The sequence below is a fragment of the Megalobrama amblycephala genome, linkage group LG6 (genome assembly GCF_018812025.1).
Source record: "Megalobrama amblycephala isolate DHTTF-2021 linkage group LG6, ASM1881202v1, whole genome shotgun sequence".
NCBI lineage: Eukaryota > Metazoa > Chordata > Actinopteri > Cypriniformes > Xenocyprididae > Megalobrama > Megalobrama amblycephala.
Genome location: NC_063049.1, coordinates 35,784,734 through 35,808,398, shown reverse-complemented (window position 1 = coordinate 35,808,398; position 23,665 = coordinate 35,784,734). Strand labels below are relative to the sequence as shown.

Below are 23,665 nucleotides of genomic sequence, written 5' to 3'. Positions count from 1 at the left end.
CTGTGTACGACTCCGGGGGGTTAATAAAGGACTTCCGAAGTGAATCGATGCGTTTGTGTAAGACAAACATCCTTATTTAAAACTTTATAAAGTAAATTAACGAGCTTCCGGCATGACAGCCATACACTCTAAATGCTGGGTTGGGTAAAATATGGACAAACCCAGCAGGTTGGGTTTAAGGGCACCTATTATGCCGTCTTTCACAAGATATAATATAAGTCTCTGGTCTGGTCAAGTTTCAGCTTAAAATACCCCACAAATTTGCCCCTATTTGAGGGTGAGCAAAAACATGCCTTTTACTATATTAATATATTGCTGGCTAAAAAAATAAATCCAAAATTGGTTGAAAAAAAAAATGGCTGGGTGAAAACAACCCAATCCCTGGGTTTGTCCATATTTAACCTAGCATTTTTTAGAGTACGTCCAAAAAGCGTTAACTCCCATGACGTAGCACACAATGCCATGACGTACTACTTCTTATATAAATTAGGTGAATCGAACACAACAAAATTAACTTGTGCCAAAATGTTCAAAAATCATGTAGCTTTAGCTCATTTTATGGTACGGTGTTGCATGTTAAAATGTTACTTTCTATTAAATATAAAACTTTTAATACATTAAAAACTAGATAAATTTGTTTGTTCAAGTGTCTAATTAAAGAAATTGATGTTTTCAATAAATATATTTCTTTTTTCTACATGAAAATGCCAAATGTTAAAATTTTTCCATTGTGGTACAATGTTGCCTCGAGGCAACAAACTTAGAAAAAATAAATAAATTAAAAAATTATGAAAATGTTTATTGATATTGTTAAAGTTGAATTAACCATAGGGTTAATTCAACTGAACAAGAGCCCAAAATCATTTTTGACAGTCTGTCAAAACCACTGATCGCATTTACTCTATCAATAAATATAAGAATTCTGTCAATTCCTCTTTTTCATACTTTTTATTTTACATTATAAATAATTTTTTCATGTATTTATGCATTACCATGGTAAATATAATATACATTTTCTTCATAAATAATAGTAATTCCTACTTTTTATTTATTCTTTACCACAGTAAGACTGCATGTATTCTTTTTTAATTAATAATACAATATGCTACCATTTTATGTGTTTTACTGTAACATTGGTAACACTCTACAGTAAGGTTCATTAGTTAAACATTAATGTTAATGCATTAACTAACATGAACTAATCATGAGCAATACATTTGTTACTGTATTAATCTTCGTTAACGTTAGTTAATGAAAATACAGTTATTCGTTGTATGTTCATGTTAGTTCACAGTGCATTAACTAATGTTAACAAGATTTTAATAATGTATTAGTAAATGTTGAAATTAACATTAACAAAGATTTATAAGTGCAGTTCATTATTAGTTCATGTCATGGTAACTAATTGTTACCTTATTGTAACTTTAGCAACTCTTCATGTTCACGCCCGGCCGCACGATGACGCTGTGCTCCATTGAGTTTCTTTTCACTACAGACGAAGAAGAAACGCACAGCGGCCACATGTGATGTTCAGAGGCAGAAAACATGGTGGAGAAGAGTGACATCCGCGTGGTTCGCTGCGGCGGCAGTAAAATTAACCTTAGACCTCCGATCATCTCTAATGACTCCAGGTATCCGCTAAATCAAGTGAACTTTTGTGTCTGATTCTGTCTGTATGTTCTCTAAATGTATCGTCTCAAATAAACATTGAGCCGTGTTGTGGAGGGAATGAAACTCCCAAAGTGATGTGTGATCAGTCTGTGAGCAAATTAAACTCATTGTGTGTCTAAACACTTGACTGAATGGCAGGTTCAACTGCATCTTTAAAATGTTATGGACACTGGTGATTGTTTTAAACTGCTGATTAATTTGTTGTTGGTTTTGCTTTCAACGATACAGTAAGGCTGTTCCAGACACACATCATGCTATTTCTTTATTAAAATATCAAATAATAATGTACATCACTTCTGACATTAAAGTACAGATATTACAGATTGAAAATCATTAAAATGTGAGTAATTGATGTGACCAGCCTGTGTCATTGTTGGGGGTTGTAAACCACCAAATATTTTGATCCCATTTAAAAGGACCCCTTCCTGTAATAAAAAAGATGGCTATATATTTTCATGCAGAAAATACATATTGTGTGAGAAATGTTATAAAGTTTCCAAAATAAAATAATTTAATTTTACATTATGCCAGTGTTATTTTAGTGTAATTGAGATACTATTAGAATAATTTAGTTTATGTATATATATATATATATATATATATATATATATATATATATATATATATATATATATATATATATATATATATGTGTATATGTATATATATGTGTATATGTATATATATGTGTGTGTGTGTGTGTGTGTGAATATATGTGTGTGTGTGTGTGTGAATATATGTGTGTGTGTGTGAATATATATATATATATATATATATATATATATATATATATATATATAAGAGAGAGAGAGAGAGATAGATATAGATATAATGTGTGTATAGATATAATGTGATATAGATATAATGTGTGTACATATATATATATATATATATATATATATATATATATATATATATATATATATATATATATGTGATTAAAGTGATCACAGTTAAAAGTTAAATTCCATTTTTTTGGAAAAACAAACAAATGTGTGCATGTGTCTGATAACTGCAGTGTGCATATGAATGAAATCACTGAACAAGAATCTTTTTTCTCAGGTAAATCCAGGCATGAAGTATTATTGCAAAGGCATTGTCTGTATCACTTAAACGTAATGTCTCATGGTTGCAGGTTTGTGTTGTGCGCCTCTGGAGATTTAGTGAAGGTCTATAGCACACGTACAGAAGAGTGGCTCAGTAGTCTGCAGGGCCACACCAACCAAGTTACAGGCATCGCCTTCAATCCTGCCAATCACCTGCAGGTGTGTGTGTGTGCATTACTTGAGTATAGAAAGGGGTTTATTTTGACTGGCTTACTTTACCCCTTACATAAACAACAATCCTCTGCTTTTTATTAATTCCTCTGCAGGTTTACTCTTGCTCAGCAGATGGCACTGTTAAATTATGGGACTACATTGACGGCATCCTTATTAAGGTACAGTTTGTGTTGTGAAAGAAGGCAAGGCTATTGTTACAGTAAAGACTTTCATTCCTTTCATGTTGTTTTAATTTTATTTTTCAGACATTTATCATTGGATACCCATTGGTTTCTCTATATGTGTCCGAGAAACATGACGGAGTCATTTTCCTTCATCTTCCAATGGCTACAGATTCCACGAATGGTATGTATTTCACTGCTGAGTTGAGTTGTAATGTAGTTTGCTGCCACATCCTTGTGATGCGATGATTAGGAGCAGACACTCTAAATCTCTTGAATATTGCATGAAGAAGATTTATTTTCCAACTCTGTATTAGAGAAATATTGATATGTAAATAAAAATAATGTTGATATCAAGCATAGCCAGGCTTTTGACTGTCTGGTTCACATTGCAGCTTATTTTTGCAAAGAGCTGCCCACTTAAACGGTAAGAAACCACCTGACTGACGCGTAAAACCACCAACCACAGTTTACTTTGTTTTTTATGTGTAGTAGATCTAAGATTATGCTACAATAATAAACTGACATGAAAAAACTAATTTAAATTATATCAATCGAATCTCAGCGAAACAGAGCAATATTAATTAATGTAAGTTACTAGTTTGTCTCAAAGAGCTTATTGTTTTAATCCTTTTTAGAAACACAACTTTGTTTCTAAGACGACCGATTTAGAGGCTTTAAAAGTGCCCCAATTACATTATATTAAAAATGTGTAATTTTGTTTTCAGGGTCTCCTACATTAGGTTTACATGGTCAAAAACACTTCGTTCAAAGCATCACCTCTTTTCTCACAATGTCTGAAACGGTTCAGTAAAGGATTCAGTCTCTCTAAACCCCTCTTTCCTGAGAGCCTACTCTGCTCTGATTGGTCAGATGTCAGAGAGTCTGTTGTGGTTGCTTGAAGTGCATGCTGGAAACAAAACGGCCATTAATATATGTGACCCTGGCCCACAAAACCATAATGGTCAATTTTTTTAAATTGAGATTTATACATCATCTGAAAGCTGAATAAATAAGCTTTCCTTTGATGTATTTGTTAGGATAGGACAATATTTGGCAGAGATGCAAATAAAAAAATCAAAATATTGAGAAAATCACCTTTAGAGTTGTCCATATGAAGTCCTTAGCAATGCATATCCACTCAAAAAAAATTGTAAAAAGTAGCTGATCAATCCGAACCACCATTATAAGCACAGATTGAGCAGGGCGTTTCTAAATGGTAGACATTGTTCACGGGCAGCTGATGAAGACCACAGATGGGCATTATGCTAGTTTATTACAAACCTACGTAGTTTCATGCAGGAAGTAAGGCTGGAATTACTGACGATTTGTTTTTGACATTTTTAAAATCGGTTCTCCAACTCCAACTCCATTTGTTGTGCACTTTGATCTTTGAAACTTTGCAGACCTTATATATTCACAAACAGCTATATTACACACTACGTGAAAGGTAATGTATATTTAAAAAAAAAAGCATAATAGGGGCACTTTAATTTAGGTTAAGCCAGCCAATCGATTTCGAAGATTTCGAAAGCAGGACCTTAACAAACGGTTCATGAGGTGGAAGTTCATAAAACAGTTGAAGGCCATTGCATAGAAGGTAGATTTCCTGAGCTTTGGGCTTTGTGTGTCTGTATGTCCAGAGCGTTTCCAGTTGGTTTCCGCACATCTGCCCAAGTCAGCAGAGCAGGAGGTGGAGGTTAAAGAGCTATCTGGTGTTTGCAGTAATATCAGCCCAAACCCCAGCTGCACAGCCTTCGGTCGAGGGGTAAGAGCTCACTCATCACATTCTTTTAGGGTGGTTATTACATCCTTTTTATTTTTTTAAGTACTTGTCTGTTGATGAATGTTTTGAAAGCATTTCAGTTTTTAGCACAACCTTGAGGTTTCTGTTTTGACTGCTTTTTAGTCCATTTCAAAGTGATACATTTCTTAATAATATCTACTGTACATTGATAGACGTTACAGGAACTTAGGGTTCATCACATGGCCATGTATTAAGAAAAACATTACGCCATCCTAAACAAATCTGGGAATTATAAACATAGCTGATGTTATCCTGCTAAAGTGTAGGTCCTTTTCTATGTGTTCAAAAATCTATTAATGTAAAACAAACCATCTGATAATAAAACTGTACTTGCATCAATACAAAGACACAATGACAGTTTGGAATAGAAACAGATCATGGTTTAAAGGGGTAGTTCACCCAAAAAATGAAAATTCTGTCATTAATTGCTCACCCTCATGTCGTTCCACACCTGTAAGACCTTTGTTCATCTTCGAAACACAAATTAAGATATTTTTCATTAAAATCCGACGGCTCAGCGTTGCCAGCAAGACAATTAACACTTTCAATGCCCATCAAGCTACTAAAGACATATTTAAAAAAGTTCATGTGACTACAGTGGTTCAACCTTAATGTTATGAAGCGACAAGAATACTTTTTGTGTACCAAAAAAGCAAAATAACGACTTTATTCAACAATATCTAGTGATGGGCGATTTCAAAACACTGCTTCATGAAGCTTCAAAGCTTTACAAATCTTTTGTTTCGAATCAGTGGTTTGAAGCGTGTATCAAACTGCCAAAGTCACGTGATTTCAGTAAAGGAGGCTTCGTTACATCATAAGTGTTTCGAAATTTCAATGGTTCACCACTGGGGGGCGTGACTTTGGCAGCTTGATACATGCTCCGAACCACTTCAAAACAAAAGATTTGAAAACAATCTTGATTCAAAATGAAATTTGATTCAAAACAAAAGATTTGGTAAAGGATTAGTCCACTGTCAAATAAACTTTTCCTGATAATTTACTCACCCCCATGTCATCCAAGATGTTCATGTCTGTCTTTCTTCAGTCGAAAAGAAATGAAGGTTTTTGATGAAAACATTCCAGGATTATTCTCCTTATAGTGGACTTCAGTGGCCTCCAGACGGATGAAGGTCAAAATTACAGTTTCAGTGCAGTTTCAAAGGGCTTTAAACGATACCAGATGAGGAATAAGGGTCTTATCTAGCGAAACGATCGGTCATTTTTGAAAAAAATGTAAATGTATATGCTTTATATAAACAAATGTTCGCCTGCTAAGTGCTTCCACCAAAACCGCATTTCCATATTCTCCAAAAAGCTTATGCTGTATGTCCTACGCCTTCCTTATTCTACTTACGGAACGAACGCAGCGCCAGTTACATTTTTTCTGTAAGTAGGATAGGGAAGGTGTAGGACATACAGTGTAAACTTTTTGGAGAATACCGAAATGCGGTTTTGGCGGAAGCACATAGAAGGCGAACGTTTGTTTATAAAGCATATACAGTTGTATTTTTTTTTTAAAATGACCGATCGTTTCGCTAGATAAGACCCTTATTCCTCGTCTGGTATCATTTAAAGCCTTTTGAAGCTGCACTGAAACTGTAATTTTGACCTTCAACTGTCTGGAGACCACTGAAGTCCACTATAAGGAGAATAATCCTGGAATTTTTTCATCAAAAACCTTAATTTCTTTTCGACTGAAGAAAGAAAGACATGAACATCTTGGATGACATGGGGGTGAGTAAATTATCTGGAAAAGTTTATTTTATTTATTTGAAAGTGTACTAATCCTTTAAGCTTTGAAGCGTCATGAAGCAGTGTTTTAATTTCAACTCTCCCCACAGAATCTGAAGCATGCTAGGGAATTTGCTAGAACTTTGCTGTGACTCATTTATTTTGAGTTCTGCTTAATATAATCAGTTATTGTGTTCATAAGTGCAGTGAACTTTCAGTAATATTTGAGTGAGATGAAATCACTTAGTAAATATGATGTTAGGTATTACAGTGTAGAGAAAATCAGACAAACCAACAGCCATTGTTTATATAGTTCTATCTATAGAAGGCCCCGTTTATAGTTGATTTGCTTTGGTTGATCTGATTGTAAGTACAATAAAATAAAATACTGATGTAAATAAGGTCCAAACCTAGGGATGTACCGGTACAGAGAAGCCAATGATTAATTTCATGCTATGGCCAATATTAAAATTCAAAATTATTTTGTGTAAATAAAATAACAAATAAAAATTTAGATATCACAACTTTTTAATGTTCGGTATAATTTTTTTTATTTTTTATGATTTGATTAATTACATTTAACTGTTATTTATAAACAATAACATTAACTTTAGGTGACGATAGATGGCAGCAAAGGTAATCTAAGTGTAAAATATGAGAAATGAGCATGCACAATAAAACATTCACTATCGACCAATATTGGATATTTTCTAAGGCTAATTGCAAAAATCTGTATTACAATCTCACTACCGGACAGGAGCTGAAATCCAATCTACATGATATTATTATTATTATGTAATATTAAACATTAGTTCATGTCTGGCTGTGTGAAGGTTGCTCTGGGTGAAAACTATGTCATACCTGCTCAGCTTGTTATGGATAAATCCGTCGGCATCCTCCTGCACAGTCATTGCCCATGTAAGAGCGTTGATGTGGATAAGTAAACATGGTTGGAATCCCCTGTAGGTTAATTATTGTGGCACATCCTGGTGTTATTTTTGTAGACTGAGTACCGTGTGCAACCCTATTGCAGCTTTACTAGTTGTTTTGATAAAGCCATTACACATCATGACTTCTCAACCTTATTGTGGTTATGTACGAATAAGAAAGACCAGTACACTTCTTCAAGCTCAAGGAATTGAACCCGCAACCTTCTAGTTAGCTCGAGAGAAACAGTCGTTTCTTAACATTGTGTTTTTTGTAAATTGTGTTTTCAGGGGGAATACGTAGCATTTGCCATGCACCTCCAACTTAATGTTTATTTCTTCAGGAAGCAGAAGACATACAGGTAATAACCCCTGTATCCTGAATAGCCTTTTTAAAGGTCAGAACATGTAGGGACATGTCAAACCACACTGCTTATTTACTGGCCTTAGGGAACACATGACACGTGTTTTGGCTTTCTGTTGGTTTTTCAAATACCACTACTTTTTTGTGAAAACAACAAAGTTGAGACAACACAACCTTATAGAAATAGTTCACCTCAAAATGAAAATGGTCATTTACTCACCATCAAGTCATTTCAAAACTGAATGACTTCTATTGAACACAAAAGGTATTACTGATATTCACACTTTGAAATTTGATCAGTTGTCGTACCATTCAGTTGGTTTTTGAAGAACAAGCACCCAGTAACTTCAACACATTTCTAACACTTACAGCTCTGTAAGGCTGCTTGAAAATTACATGCATTGTGAAAAATGCTATACAAATAAACATAACTTATTTAATGTATTTTTTGGATAGATAATCAAAAGAATTTGGAAAATATTAATCACATTTTTGAAACTAAGTAAAAAAAAAAAAAGTGTAGCTTAACACATAACTCAAAACAAAGATAAAAATACAAAACGTATTGGTTATTAGTAGTTGTATTCAATAGTAAAATATAATTAGTGCTATGCTGTTGTTATCGTTTATTTGTCATAGCAAAAATAAAACAATAATTAATCAAAGTCAGTTTGGTATAGTATAAAAATCTGTATTTGTACTGGTCATAAAAGTAATATCTGTTGATTTTTACAAAAAAGTACCATATTTGTGTGTGGATGCAGCAGGGAATAATGAATTTTAATGACGTATTGCTTGACTGCACCCATCCTCATTTGCTTTTATTACATGGATATTCTTTAAAAACATTTCCGTTTGTGTTGAAAGGAAGAAAGTAAGTCATTGGGGTAATGAGTGTAAATGACAGTTTTTATTTTTGGCTGAACTGTTCCTTTAATTTTGCACTGTTTTTTGTCCTCTTTGTAGTTTTTCTCTACCAGCCACAGATAAAAAAGGAGCCAGAAACGCATTCACATGCTTAGCCTGTCACCCAACAGACGACTGTATCGCCACCGGTCACGAAGATGGAAAGATTCGCTTATGGTAAGGCCAAAGTTCACCGTCCAGTGTTTTAGTTCATATGCAGGTCACGTGATCAGAATTGGAGGTTTTGTTTAACTTACTTTGTTTTTGCTACAGGAGAAACTTCCATCAAAAAAAGGAGTATACATATTCCACCCTGCACTGGCATCACAATGCTGTGAACACTTTGTGTTTTACTCCAGAAGGTGGGTTGCGCTGTGGTATTGGGTGTGTTTCACACTTTTTCACCTCTTCCTCTGTGTTAAATGTGTGTTAAGAGTCCCCATCTGAGAAAACACGACCCTTATTGTCTCTACAGGCACTAATCTGCTGAGTGGAGGCATCGAGTCAGTGCTTGTCCAGTGGCAGTATGGGCAAGACAACAAAAAAGAGTTCTTGCCCCGTCTCGGAGGATCCATTTTACATGTATCTGCATCATCTGATGGGCAGTTGTTTTGCACCTCCCATTCAGACAACAGTAAGTCTTCAGCTTTGGGGTGAATCTCACAAATTTCACTCCAAACTTTTTAAAGAAAATTGTAATATCACACGAATGCAAATGTTATACTGATTTTATTAAACAGTTCACTAAATAAGAAGTTAATATTGTTATTTTAGACGCAATATTGTCTGTTTTTGCTACATTTTGCTAGTGAAAATAATATAAAGACAAAGCAGACCTGTTCGTCTCCAAACAACACACAGCAGTTTTTCATTTCTGAATCCGTGTTTTGAATGAATTGAGTAAACAAATGATTCAATGGAACATTCATAAAGGGAACCATTTACTTCACTCCTGAATGAATCAGCCGTTTGAACGAATCGAATGAATAAATGCATGACTCGGTGACTAAATCATTAAGACATTTACTGACACCTACTGGCAGTTTTAGTTTCTTATTCAAAGTATAATTTAATTAAAAAATATTTTCGTATCTCCACATTAATTAACAAAATAAATAAAAAATTAAAATAAAATAAAGGTATAGTTCACCCAAAAATGAAAATTCAGTCATTATATACTCAACCTCATTGTCCAAAAGTTTGTGTAATACATTCTTTTGAATGAAATAAAATATTTCTTTCTGAAGCTGCTTTTTTATAATGTCTATTTGATGCTTTACACAATAATGACTTTAAATGATCTTTTGGGGTAATTTCTCAGCCAAATTTGTTGTGCGATTCATTTGTGATTAATTAGATTAATCACCACATCACGTTATTAATTGGATACAAATTTTAATCTCTTGACAGCCCTAATATATATGAAATTCTGCTAAACAAAAAAACCCAGGAGGTTTTGTTCTAACCAGCTGTAAAAGTGAAACATCTTGTTGATTACTTTGTTTTATATTTTTGTGGTATTTCATTGATTAAATGAGCTAAATGGGCTAAAATCCCTCTACACAAGACAGTATCAATTACACTATCATGTAAACGTTTGAGGTCATTTAGATTTTTCACTTAAATTTAATAGAATTTTAGAATTCTTAAAGCATTAGTTCACTTTCAAATAAAATTAGCCCAAGCTTTACTCAACCTCAAGCCATGCTAGGTGTATATGACTTTCTCCTTTCTGATGAAAACAGTCGGAGAAATATTAATAAATATCCTGACGCATCCAAGCTTTATAATGGCGGTAAGCGTTACCAAACGAGTATGAGCTGAAGAAAGTGCGTCCATCCACATCCATCCATCATAAACGTACTCCACACGGCTCCGGGGGGTTAATAAAGACCTTCTGAAGTGAAGCGATGCATTTTGTGTAAAAAAAAAAAAAAAAAAATTCATATTTAACTAGTTATGAAGTAAAATATCTTGCTTCCGCCAGACCATCTTCCATATTCTACTTATGTTTATGATGGATGGATGTGGATGGAGACACTTTCTTCAGCTCATACCCGTTTGGTAATGCTCACTGCCATTATAAAGCTCGGATGCGTCAGGATATTTATTAATATTTCTCTGATTGTGTTCATCAGAAAGAAGAAAGTCATATACACCTAGGATAGCTTGAGGGTGAGTAAAGCTTGGGGTAATTTTATATGAAAGTGAACTAATCCTTTAAATGGGAAAAAAATAATTTTATTCAGCAAGGATACATTAAATGGATCAAAAGTGACAGCAAAGACATTTATAATGTCACAAAATATTTCTATTTCAAATAAAAGCTGTTATTTGAACTTTCTATTCATCAAAAATGAATTTTTGAACACCAGATCGGCATATTAGAATGATTTTTGCAGGATCATGTGACTGAAGACTGGAGAATTGGCTGCTGAAAATAAATTACATTTTAAAATGTCAAATTAGAACATTTTTTAAAAAATTGTATTTTAGATTAAATAAATGAAGCTTTTCTGTGCAAATTAAACTTCTTCAGAAATATTCAAAAAATCTTTCTCTGTGATTGGCTGTTAATTATACAATCTTGTAGCATCACACTTGATTAAAACATAGATTAAGCGAATGAGAATTTGGGAGGAAAGTGTGTCAAAAATAATGTTGCATTGCAAAAAAACTTAATAGCTTCACTTGTTTTATGCAAAGTATAGTTTGTTTTACATTACAACCTGGGCATTTTGTGAAATTCACCAAATTCACAAGTCAGTCTTTGCCCACACATTTTAGTATGGTATAATTTTGCACTGCTTTCTGGGTTGTCATTTGCCTTCTCTTCCTCCTCAGAGATCTCCGTTATCGAGAGCAGCTTCAAAGTGTCTGGAGTGATTCAGGGTTTAGTCAAAGGTTTGTAAAGTCTCATTTGCAGGAACCATTTGGCTTTCACAACTATGGCAGTAAAAGTTTATTTCTTCCGATGCTTTCAGGAGACGCCGTTTTGACTGATCTAATGACTGATCCGCGCAGTAAAGCTTTAGTGCTGAATGGGAAACCGGGTCATCTGCAGTTCTACTCCCTGCTACGTGACAAGCATCTCTACAATGTAAGTCTGAGACAGTCGATGTGATAAAGCTCAACTTTTCTCAGGCATAAGCAAGTATATGGGGAAGTATGTATTGGAAAATACTGGAGAATAATCACGTGTTCGTGTATAAGTTCCATCCTGTTCTGCTGACATGAGTCATATATTATTGCAAGAACATGTCAGGTGAATTCACATGACCTGTGGGGCCCTTTTCATGTAAAACATTGTTTTTCCTATTTTGAATAAATGTGTGCATAACAGACTGTTTCTTGTATTCACAGCTGGCCATAGTGGAGCAAGAATATATTTATGAAGCGGGTCTGGATCAGTTTGAAGTGGTTAAGGCTGCCTTTGACGTAAAAGGGTCCTGGCTTGCTACAGTGGAGGAAAGAGGACAAAAATCCTCAGATCTTGAGTTTTTTCTCAAACTGTGGGCTTTCGATGAGACAACGCAAAGGTATTCATGCTAGCATGGAATGCAAATTTGAATAATGTCAAATATATGATTTGTACAAGAATTGTACAATGTTGCCATATTTGTCATGGTCCACATGTAAATAACGTAAATTTTATTTAACTGAACAATCAAACATTTAGGAACTCATCCTTCATCAAAAGTGATAACCATAACATCATCATATAAACCATACATTTATTAGTACATTTGTAAAAACTCAAACAATTAATACTAGAATATACATATACATTTTCACAGTTTGGAGTAGAGGTCTTCTCGGGTCCTAAAATCTGTACAAGACCCAAATCAACCCGAGCCACTTCTTACCCAAACCCGACGTGCATAATTTATTTATTTTTAAAGAAAAACCCAATCTGAGGCAGACCTGATGAAATTAGACCCGAATCCGACGGCATTTATTTTCAAATGTAAACGGCATTGACGTGTCCAGTGTCCACAGCCTGCAGCCCCGCAGTCAGATCTCATGAAAGTGCGTATCAATAGCACTTTAAAAATAAAATATACATTACAAATATAGTTACAGAAGTTATTCAGTCAAGAACAGCGAGTGAATTTTCTCTGTCTTTTGTTTGATTTACATTATTATAGAGGCGGCAACAGGAATATTAGGCTGCTGTTACTTTAAAAACTGCACGAATATGCAAAAAAACACGGAAGAGAACTCAGTTCAGTTTTGCACTCTATTCAGTATGAGAGGCAGCTTTCTGTGCACACGTTTTGGATGTGTGCGCGTTTTGGATGTTTGCCCAGCACAGAAAACGGCGTGCAAGTCTTGTGCTTAAATAGTTTAAAATCACATTAAAATCACTTTTTCTGCGCGTGCGATTTGGATGTGTGTGCAGCAAAGAAAACAGTATGCGGGTTTTCTTTCACTTGAATGGATTAAAGACGTATTAAAATGCACACAAAGGAATCGATAAGAGGAATTGAAATTTTAAGTTTGTAACAAGTATTCGATTCCAGAATTGAAATCAATTTTCGGTTTGGCCCATAGAACTTTCTGCCAGAAGTGGCAAAAAATTATGTTTTATACACTATTGGTATGTTGACAAAGCTGACTTTTCAGCATCATTATTCCAGTCTTCAGTGTCACATGATCCTTCAGAAATCTTTCTAATATGCTGATTTGCTGCTTAGGAAATATTTTTTATTATAATCAATGTTGAACGCAGTTGTGCTGTTTAATCATTATCGGGAAACCGTTATTCAATTGATCAAATAATCCTGATATAAATGTAAGTTCAAAAGAACAGCTTTTATTTGAAACAGAAATCTTTTGTGACATTCTAAATGTCTTTAATGATCAACTTAGTCCTTGCAGAATTAAAGTATTAATTTCTTTCAAAAAAAAGAAATGCACTTTAAACTTTCGAACTGTAGTGTAGAACTCTTCATATATTTCTAAACAGACTTTATTTCTGGATCGTAATTGTGTATTGTTCTGTCCCATTAGCTTCGTACTGAACACTACCATCACTGCCGCCCACATGGATCGGATTATATCCATGTGCTTCAGCTCTTCTGAGGAGACCACCATGCTGGTGACCACAGCAGAAGACGGCCAGTTCAAAGCATGGTGTCAGGATGCTGACGAAGACACACAACGTGAGTCAAACCCTCCAGACGTTTGCAAAGGTGTTAGTGTTGGCTTGAGAAGTCAAACACTAAAGGTCACGAGTCTGAATCCAGACATACCTGTCTCACCGCAACATTTCCATTTGTGTTTTAGAGGACCAGAACTTCTGGTCGTGTGATTTTGTGGGAAGCTACCATAACTTAAAGCCCAAAAACTGCAGTTTCTCAGCCGATAGCTCTCTCCTGGCGGTGAGCTTCCGAGAAGTCATCACCATATGGAGCCCGGACACCTGGGAGCTGCTCACCACCCTCTGCCAACCACCTGGAGAAATAAGGTGATACTAGATGTTCCCTGTCTTCTGTTTTGAGTGGATTTCACAGCTTCCTTCTTGAAAACTGACAGCCTTTAGAGGTGTATCCCATTCAGAGCAGTGGGCTGCATTCACTGAGCTCTTTTCAGACTGTCCGCACAGTTTGAATGGTGGTAACTTAGCAATTAAGCTTTAGATGCTGGCCAGACAGACTGGGGATTCAGTCCTGTTTAAGGAGTTGGGTGCAAGCCATCCTTTGCAGGGTCACGAGGGACACAGTTTCACTCTGTGTCGTTGTTTTTAATAAAAGGAAGTTCATTAGGTGCAGCTAGGGTACATCATGATAAAAAGCGCATGACATTTTTTGTCAACAACCGTTCTCAGTTCTTCCTTACCTCCCTTTATAACACAAGCAGTAAATTGTAGTGTTGTCAAATATATATATATATTTTTTCGATACTGAAATTTGAAATGGTTTCAGTACTAATTTTCTGCAGTATCGATGCACAATACAAGATGTGCTTTCTTGCTCTCTTCTCACTAACAGCGAATAAACACTCATCGCAGTGTGTGTATAATTTAATTAGTAAATTTTGCTGCGTGCGAACGAGCGAAGCTTCTCATTTCACAGTAAATGGTGCAGACTTTATCTCTGCATGTGCTGTGAGTTTAACACATTTTTGGGAATGCAGCGTGCACCATGAAAATCTTTATTTTAATTTTAATAAATAATTTATTATTATTATTATTAACAGAGCTATCAGGCTCGACAAATCTTAGACAACAGGGTTTCCGTTGATAAGAAAAGCTTTTGATAATGATCAAAAGTAAATTCGAGACATTTCAGATTTTATGGGCCCTAGCATACATCCGATGCAATGCGGCGCCAGGCGTGACACAAGTGTTTTTTGCTAGTTTCAGCCTGACGCAGTTATCATTTTCACGCCCTGCGCCACGTTGCTTAAATAGCAAATGCACTCGCACCCGTCTGTTTGCCCATGGGCGTTTTCAGGTGCATTGTTGCCGCATTGCTATTTGGAGGCAACTGAAATAAACTGCATCACTGACCAACTGAAACCTGGATTATGAGCTTAGATCGTTAAAATAGGGCCAGTTACCCTTAAAGGGATAGTTCACATAAAAATGAAAATTCTTTAATCATTCACTCACCCTCATGCCATCCCTGATGTATATGACTTTCTTTCTTCAGATAAATACAAACAAAGATTTTAGGAAAATAATAATCTTTGTGGGTCCATATAATGCCATTAATAATACCATTCTGCTTGTTTGACGCTTAAAAAAACCAAGCACAGCGATTGTGATGGTAATCCACACGACCCCAGTGGATGAATCAATGTCTTCCGAAGCAAAACAATAGGTGTGTGTAAGAAAAATAACACTTCTGCATTACTTCTCGCACTTGTGAAAGCTTCATCGCACTTAATGTCAAGTGTCACAGTGTCCCCCTCATGACAGTAGACTGGAAGCATTGATTTATAGTTAAAAAGCTTAAAAACATTTGTGTTTTTCTTAAAGATACCTGCCGCTTCGCTTTAGAAGATTGTGGTTGTATGGATTACAGTCACGATCACTTATGCCGCTTTTCCACTGCATGGGACGGCTCGCTTTAATAGTACCACCTCGGTTGAGGTTCCAAGCGAGCCGTACCGATACTAAATGTGATGTGTAAACACTGCAGATCACTGATTGGTCAGAGAGAATCGTCACAACCAGCGTCATTGGATTTGAAACACAAGACACCAAACCTGCTAGATTTAAATAGTCAGTAACAGCCACCGCTGTATCATTTGTTTGTGAAACAACTTGCTTTAAACGACCGTCGCATACAACTTGAAAAAAGAAATGGCTTTATCGTGGTCAGTAGATGAGGTGCAGACTCGTTGGTAGCCCAGAAGCGGATCCACGGCAGTAGGTACTAAACTGCAGTGGAAAAGCAAACCGAAAGTAAAGCGAGCCGAGTAGTATCATGCAGTGGAAACGTGCCAACTGGGATTTTCAAGTGTCAACTGGGATGCACACAATCACTTGCATTATATTGACTCACAGTGATGGATCATTTTCATAAACATTTCATTTGTGTTTATCTGAAGAAAGAAAGTAATATACATCAGGAATGGCATGATGGCATTTTATGTTTTTGGGTGAACTTTCCCTTTAATGTTGTGGCAATGCTTCCTTGTATCAAAAATGTATTAAATATCAATCTTTTGCTATCAAACTATTGTATCTTTGCTAGAATTTCAAGGAACGTGGCAACACAAGTAAATTGGCCTTAAAGGAAGTGTTCAGCCAAACATGAAAAATCTGTAATTTAAGTTTGTGATTTTTTTTTTTTTTTTTTTTTTGTAATTGCAAAAAAAAAACATGAACAGTACATTAAGTGTCTTCTTTTGTCATCATGACAACATGATGACAGAATTTTCACCTTTTGGGTAAACTATTCTTTAAAGTTTAGTTTTTTACTGTATTATGTACTGTATTCTGAAGCATAGAAGGTAAATATGTAGTTAATAATAATTCGAAATTTCAGCGAGTGCTAAATCTGCTTTGTACACTATTTCCAATCCTCTCACACTGATTTGTTGAGCCATAAAGTTGTGGGCAGCTTTGCGCCATATTTGATTTCTATTATCTCACAAAAAAGTGCATCTGTTTGATTATTTGTAGACTTGGGTACAATTATAAGAAGTCATATTTATTGTAAATGTTTTTTGATAATGTTCGTTGCTGTTGTATCACAGTTTCTGATTAACAGTAAGGCAACTGATTATCATGCACTGAGACTAATCTGATGAAATATGTAAGTGACATGGGCCTTTCTGATCACGGTGGTCTTTGAATTGTTGAAACTAACTAAAGGCAGCTACTTTGATCTACCAGGGACCTTTGTTTCGGCCGATTAAGCTGCTCCAAATACCTGCTTGGCACCACCACCAACAACCTTCTCTGCTGCTGGAATCTCCTCACTTGTGCATGTAAGTGCTCATTAAAATTGTTTCAGTTGCTTTTAAAATTTTGTTTTGAGGCATCAATTGAACAAGCCAGCTTAAATGGATAGTTCAGCCAAAAAAGAACATTGCCATTATTTACTCACTGTCAAGTTATTTGAAACAATCTGTAGACATATATATACATATATATATAAAATGGCATTTCATAGCAAACATGGCTGTCAAGCTCAAAAAAGCACTATTTTGAATCTATGGCACTTTCATGGGCTTTTTGGTCCTTTTAGGAGCTTGACAGCCCTTGGTTATTATAAATGTTTGAAAAAAAAAAAACCAACAGTATACAGGTTTGAAGCAACATGAGAGTGAGTAATACCAGGACTTTCATTTTTGTGTAAACTTCTCCTTCTTACTAGATTTGTTCAGCCTGGTTTGGTTTTGGTTTATTGACTTTTGCATATTTATGTAATGTCAAATCTCTTTTGCTCACAGTGGAATGGAGCACATCTGTGGAAGTTTCCAAGCTGCAGCCGGACCCCTTGTCAGAAAATGTGGCTGCCTTTTCATACCAGTCTAAACATACAGACCGTAAGTGTTTGAACGGTCATCTCTTCTTGGCACTCTTCATCTCCTTAGTGTTGTTTGATTAGCAATATACGTAGCAAGAAAAGAAACAAAGAGCATCAATCATAAATACACACTTATTTATGATTGATGCACTTTGGTTCTTTTTCTAATGTATCATAATAGTCATTAAGAGTTATGCACAAGCTGCTTTTAATGTATTCTTTGGTCTCTGTACAGTGTTTGTTTTCAAACCCAGCGAGCCGCGCCCTCTGTTCACCCAGAAGAAAGTGTGTTCAGAGAAGGTACATCGTGCCATCTTTGTTCCTCGGGAGGAGCCGTTGAACGGATGTGACGAAAGTTCTCAGTGGCTCAACAGATCTCAGCTGTATTTCCTCACACAAAACATGGTACTTCAATGATAATTCTATCACATAACGGCCTGAAAACACATAACCGTAGGACAGTTTGTTAGTGTAAATGTTTTTTTGTTTTTTTTAAATCTCTTTTTTCCCTCTAGATTTAGATGAAGGGTTCCCACAATAGTGGAAAACCTGGATTTTAAATCGTGTTTTTAAGACCTGGAAAATACAAAACATTAACAAAATCTTCAAAAAATTTATATTAAAAATTATAATTAACTTAATTTTAACTTGAAGTTACTTAAGAAAAATATTTTTTAATGATCAAATTATTAAAGGTGCCATCGAATGAAAAATTGAATTTACCTTGGCATAATTGAATAACAAGAGTTCAGTACATGGAAATGACACACAGTGAGTCTCAAACTCCATTGTTTCCTCCTTCTTGTGTAAATCTCATTTGTTTAAAAGACCTCTGAAGAACAGGCGAATCTCAACATAACACCGACTGTTATGCAACAGTCGGGATCATTAATATGTACGACCCCAATATTTGCATATCATGTTCAAGGAATTAGACAAGGGCAGCCAGTATTAACGTTTGGATGTGCACAGCTGAATCATCAGACTAGGTAAGCAAGCAAGGACAATAGCGAAAAATGGCAGATGGAGCAATAATAACTGACATGATATCATGATATTTTTAGTGATATTTGTGAATTGTCTTTCTAAATGTTTTGTTAGCATGTTGCTAATGTACTGTTACATGTGGTTAAAGTTACCATCGTTTATTACTGTATTCACGGAGACAAGAGCCATTGCTATTTTCATTTTTAAACACTTGCAGTCTGTATAATTCATAAACACAACTTCATTCTTTATAAATCTCTCCAACAGTGAGTAATGTTAGCTTTAGCCCGTTAGCTGCAGCCTAGCTACTATCAAACTCATTCAGAATCAAATGTAAACATCCAAATAAATACTATACTCACTCGCATGCATGACGAACACTTTGTAAAGATCCATTTGAGGGTTATATTAGCTGTGTGAACTTTGTTTATGCACTGTATTATAGTCGACAGCTCAGGGGGGCGGAGAGCATGAGATTTAAAGGGGCCGCAGCCTGAATCGGTGCATAGTTAATGATGCCCCAAAATAGGCAGTTAAAAAAATTAATAAAAAAAAATCTATGGGGTAATTTAAGCTGAAACTTCACAGACACATTCAGGGGACACCTTAGACTTATATTACATCTTGTAAAAAAAATGTTCGATGGCACCTTTAAGCATGATAAAGTATTATATTTGTTATAATAAATAATCAATATTATATTAAATTATTAAATGTAAATAAATGTATACAATATATTAAAAATTAATTAATTAAATATAATAAATCTTTTAAAAAAATATATATATTTCAAGAGCTAGATATGGGTTAAATAGCTCTTTGTGGGTGTAACCTCAATAAAACTAAATAAGGAAAAATATTATCCAGCAATTGCGAACAACTGGCAAGTCATGGAAAAGTGCGGGTACTGTGTAAATGTGTTTTAGTGTTATATTGTGCATTTTGTGTCCTGACATTTTACTAAAATTAACTGTTATTAATTATCAGGATTTATTGACCTTCAGCATTGCAACAGAGGAGGACAGAATGTTGTCATCAAGTAAACGGGTACAGTTCTTTTTCTTAAACTGCCTTTATGCTCATTTATTTTGAGGGGCCCCAAAGTAACTTTTTACATGTGTTTCATTGATACAGCTTCTCATTGATGACAGCGTTGCTGTTACGCCATTTTACCTGCTGTTGGGCAAACACAGACCGCAGCAGCAGAAACTCGACACACCATCCCATCCAGCGGCTGACAAACCCAAACACACACAGGGCTCCGTTACCATCAAAGAAGTAAGTAGGGTGGGCTCTCTATTCATTATATTATAGATTATATCATCGTTTTGAATGAAATTCGTAAATAAATTTATCAAAAAAATAACAGTAGAAACATTTTATGATACAAAAGTGTTCCATTTCAAATAAATGCTGTTTTTTTTTTTTTATTTAGAATAGAAAAAAAATTATCATGGTTTCCACAAAAGTATTAAGCGGCCAGAACTAATGATAAAAAGAAACAAGTCAGCATATTAGATTGATTTCTGATTCAGCTTTGCCATTACAAAGCGTACATATCTTATATTATAATCAAAATATGTCAAAAAAAAGGCATAGAAATCATTGCATGTCACAATTTTTCTTTATTTCTTTCTTTCTTTTACTTTATTTTTATTTATCATTACTGATCAATGACAAACATTAACAGGCAAACCGTCAACCTGGTTATCTGTATTCTTTCTGGATTTTAGGTAGGAAAAAAAGATACTTGAATAGAAGAAAAACAAATGGGTTGCAATATATATTCACAAATATTATGTACATAAACTTATTCATATATACATATGTAGACATATTCAAAGGGTACCTCCAAATATAAATACATAGACATGTATTCAAATTAGGGATGTCCCGATCACGTTTTTTTGCCCTCGAGTCCGAGTCCGAGTCATTTGATTTTGAGTATCTACCGATACCGAGTCCCGATCCGATACTGCTATAATACATAAAAAAGAATAAAGAAGAGCGAAAAAACAGATCCAGGATCCAGGAACAGTGCTTTTCAGGTTTTTCAGGTATCTAACAGTAGTTTTCACGTACAGAAAATGGATAAAGTAATCAAATATAAAATATCACTGCATATTATCTTTACTGTATAAAATAAATAAAGATTAATCATTATTGAAGTTACAAAAACTATTCAGTCAAGAGCAGTGAGTGATTTCTTAGTTATTTGTTGTTTGATTTAACATTAAAAACAGGCAGCAGGAATAGTTTTTTTCCCTATAAGACATGCACGATCCAGTAGGCCTACATATACTGTTACACATGTGCCTTTCTTTCTCGACTAATATACGTTCACTTAAGACATAACCGACTGTGTTTGCTAGGATACTCGCTAAGACGGGCATGTTGACATAATTTTTGTATGAATTTGTCCGCTGAAGCGCAAGACTTGAAAGAGAACTCAGTATTTGCGCGCTGACTGAAATAAGCGTGTGCGCGCTTCGGATGAGCGCACACAAATCTTCTCACAGCGCGCGAGTTCTCTTTCGCGTCTTGTTGTTGAAGGTTTAAATCAGCAAGGCTTAAATGAGTTAGTTTAAACACAGACAGCAACATGTGCTGTTCAGGTCTCACCTGTATCAACACCCGGGTGATGACGGCGTAAATGACTGGACATTAGAGCAGACGGCACTCGCGGTTAACAGTTTACAAAGAGTGACTGTTTTGTCCACGCTTTCTGATTATTGTTGTTGTAACGTTTTGCGCATCCATCGACTGAAACATACATTATCTGAACTCTGTCTGTCTGTTTCCCACGTTGCTATTTTAAACAAACCATATTAACCAATAGATGCGTCCTCATTCGAGATGGACCACGGTGCAAGTGCGTACCGAACCGTAAGTGGAGAACCGTACGGTTCGATTTTTTACAGAGAACCGTTGCACCCCAATACATATATATCCGAGTCCTGATCGGGAGGTAACGTCCGATTCCGATCGAGTCTGAAACCACGTGATCGGGCCCGATTTCCGATCGCGTGATCGGATCTGGACATCCCTAATTCAAATGGTTATATAGGTATTTGTATACACAACCCATTCCTCCATTTAAAAACAAATATCTCTCTTCTCGCTTTGTTTTGCTTGCACACAGTCCATTTTCGTCAGTGTCTTTCAAAAGTCTCTCCTTGTAATCTCAGTTTAAATGTCAGTCTTTCTATATTATATATTTCTGTCACAGTCTGTTTTCGTTTGGGCAATTTTTTTCGCTGCTTCTCAGTAAATATTTAACAGTGTTACTGTTATTCACTGAATCTGGTATATGTCCAAGGAATAGAATATACCCTCAGTTTCACAGACAAGGCTTAAGCTAGTCCTAGACTAAAATGCATGTTTGAGCTGTTTTAAGTGAAAGCAACCTGCACTAGCATATCTTAAAAAAATGTCAGTACCATTGTTTTGTCTCAAGATGTACACCAGTAAATTTTTTTTTTTCTAGGCTACATTTATAAAAGCTACTTAAATGTCCTAATTGAACTAAGGCCTAATCCTGGCTTAGTCTAAGCCCTGTCTGTGAAACCGGGTCATAACATGTATCCTCTATCTCAATCTCTAAAATCTCCTGTATAATTGTATGAATTTCTTTCCAAAACACTTTTAAATCTGGGCAAGACTGATAATGTCCCACATTGCCACCAGCAAGATCCTTGATTTGTTACTCCTTTTTTTTTTTAGCTTTCAGTTTTGGAGTAATAAAGAAACGTAGTATAATATTGCTTTATTTCACCAGTATCTAATATCACCCAGCTCTAATTTCAAGCCATGGGCTGGTAATGGGAAAATGTTTTTTAATTCTTGTCTTTCATCTGTTTTTTTTAGTTGTTACACACACCAGCTCACGTTCTACCTGCTGCTTCGGTCCTGTGCTCAATGTTTGTCAGTTCCCTCCTGATCTCCAACACTGAAGGGTAAGACCCTTCTCTGGATTTTCTTCACTTGCACAATGGATTTTTTTTAATGTTTTCTTTAAAAGTTAACCGCAGTAAACATGCCTATTTCTCAGTTTCTCTTCTCCTTTTTTCTGAGATGCCCTGTAATACAAGAACATAACTTCTATATTTCATACTTTTTGGTTTTGCTGGCACGTGCACAGAGAGGAAAGGGAGTCTTCAGAGCAGGAAATGGACAGTGAGAAAGAGGAAGAGGACTCTGAGGGGGAGATGGAGACCCGTGATAGTCAGCAGGAGCTCAGAGCCCAGGGCTCAGTTGATGAGGTGACGCTGAAGCTTTCTAAAGCACAAGAGAGGGAACTGAAAAAGGTCAGAAAGACTGACTTTAGCTGGATGGCTAACCTTATTGACTCCAAACCGTGATGAAGCAGTTTCACAATCCTATTCATTTTTTTTTTTTTGTTATTCTTCTCAACTTGCTTCAGATCCATAATGGTGATTGGTTAGCAATTGTTTATTTGGATTGCAGCAACCCATTAGTGGTTTGATGAATGAGGATTGAGGACAAGAATGCTATTTTGTATCTCTGAATGTTAGTGTAATGTAACAGTTTCATCGACAATAATTTATAAAGAACTTTTTGAATGGTGTGCTGTGAAAAATTTATTTCAGTGTTCTTGTTCATTGATTTTTGTAACTTTCTGGTAAACAAATATTTATAAAAAATATTAAGTGTGTATATATGAAGACTTCAGAAGTGCCATCTGAAATTTTCTTCTAAAATGCGCATTTTTATCAGGCTTGTATGTTTGTTCAGTTATTTCACTTTAATGGCAATGAAAATTACCTATTAATTACCATTAAAAGTGAAATTACTGAACCTGAACATATGAGCTTGATAAAA

General features: G+C 35.3%; 1 protein-coding gene across 1 annotated transcript; it reads left to right on the top strand.

Moving 5' to 3' along the window:
• Positions 1-1,475: 1,475 nt before the first annotated feature.
• On the top strand, positions 1,476-23,411 carry wdr75 (WD repeat domain 75). Its single transcript, XM_048194368.1, has 21 exons — positions 1,476-1,631; positions 2,807-2,936; positions 3,044-3,109; positions 3,197-3,296; positions 4,756-4,880; positions 7,871-7,941; positions 8,910-9,026; positions 9,123-9,211; positions 9,325-9,483; positions 11,694-11,753; positions 11,834-11,949; positions 12,213-12,388; positions 13,863-14,014; positions 14,139-14,319; positions 17,200-17,294; positions 17,760-17,855; positions 18,072-18,241; positions 19,811-19,870; positions 19,958-20,101; positions 22,691-22,779; positions 22,965-23,411. Exons 1-21 carry the CDS (start codon positions 1,546-1,548, stop codon positions 23,182-23,184), a joined length of 2,502 nt encoding a protein of 833 aa, XP_048050325.1. The 5' UTR covers positions 1,476-1,545; the 3' UTR covers positions 23,185-23,411.
• Positions 23,412-23,665: the final 254 nt, after the last annotated feature.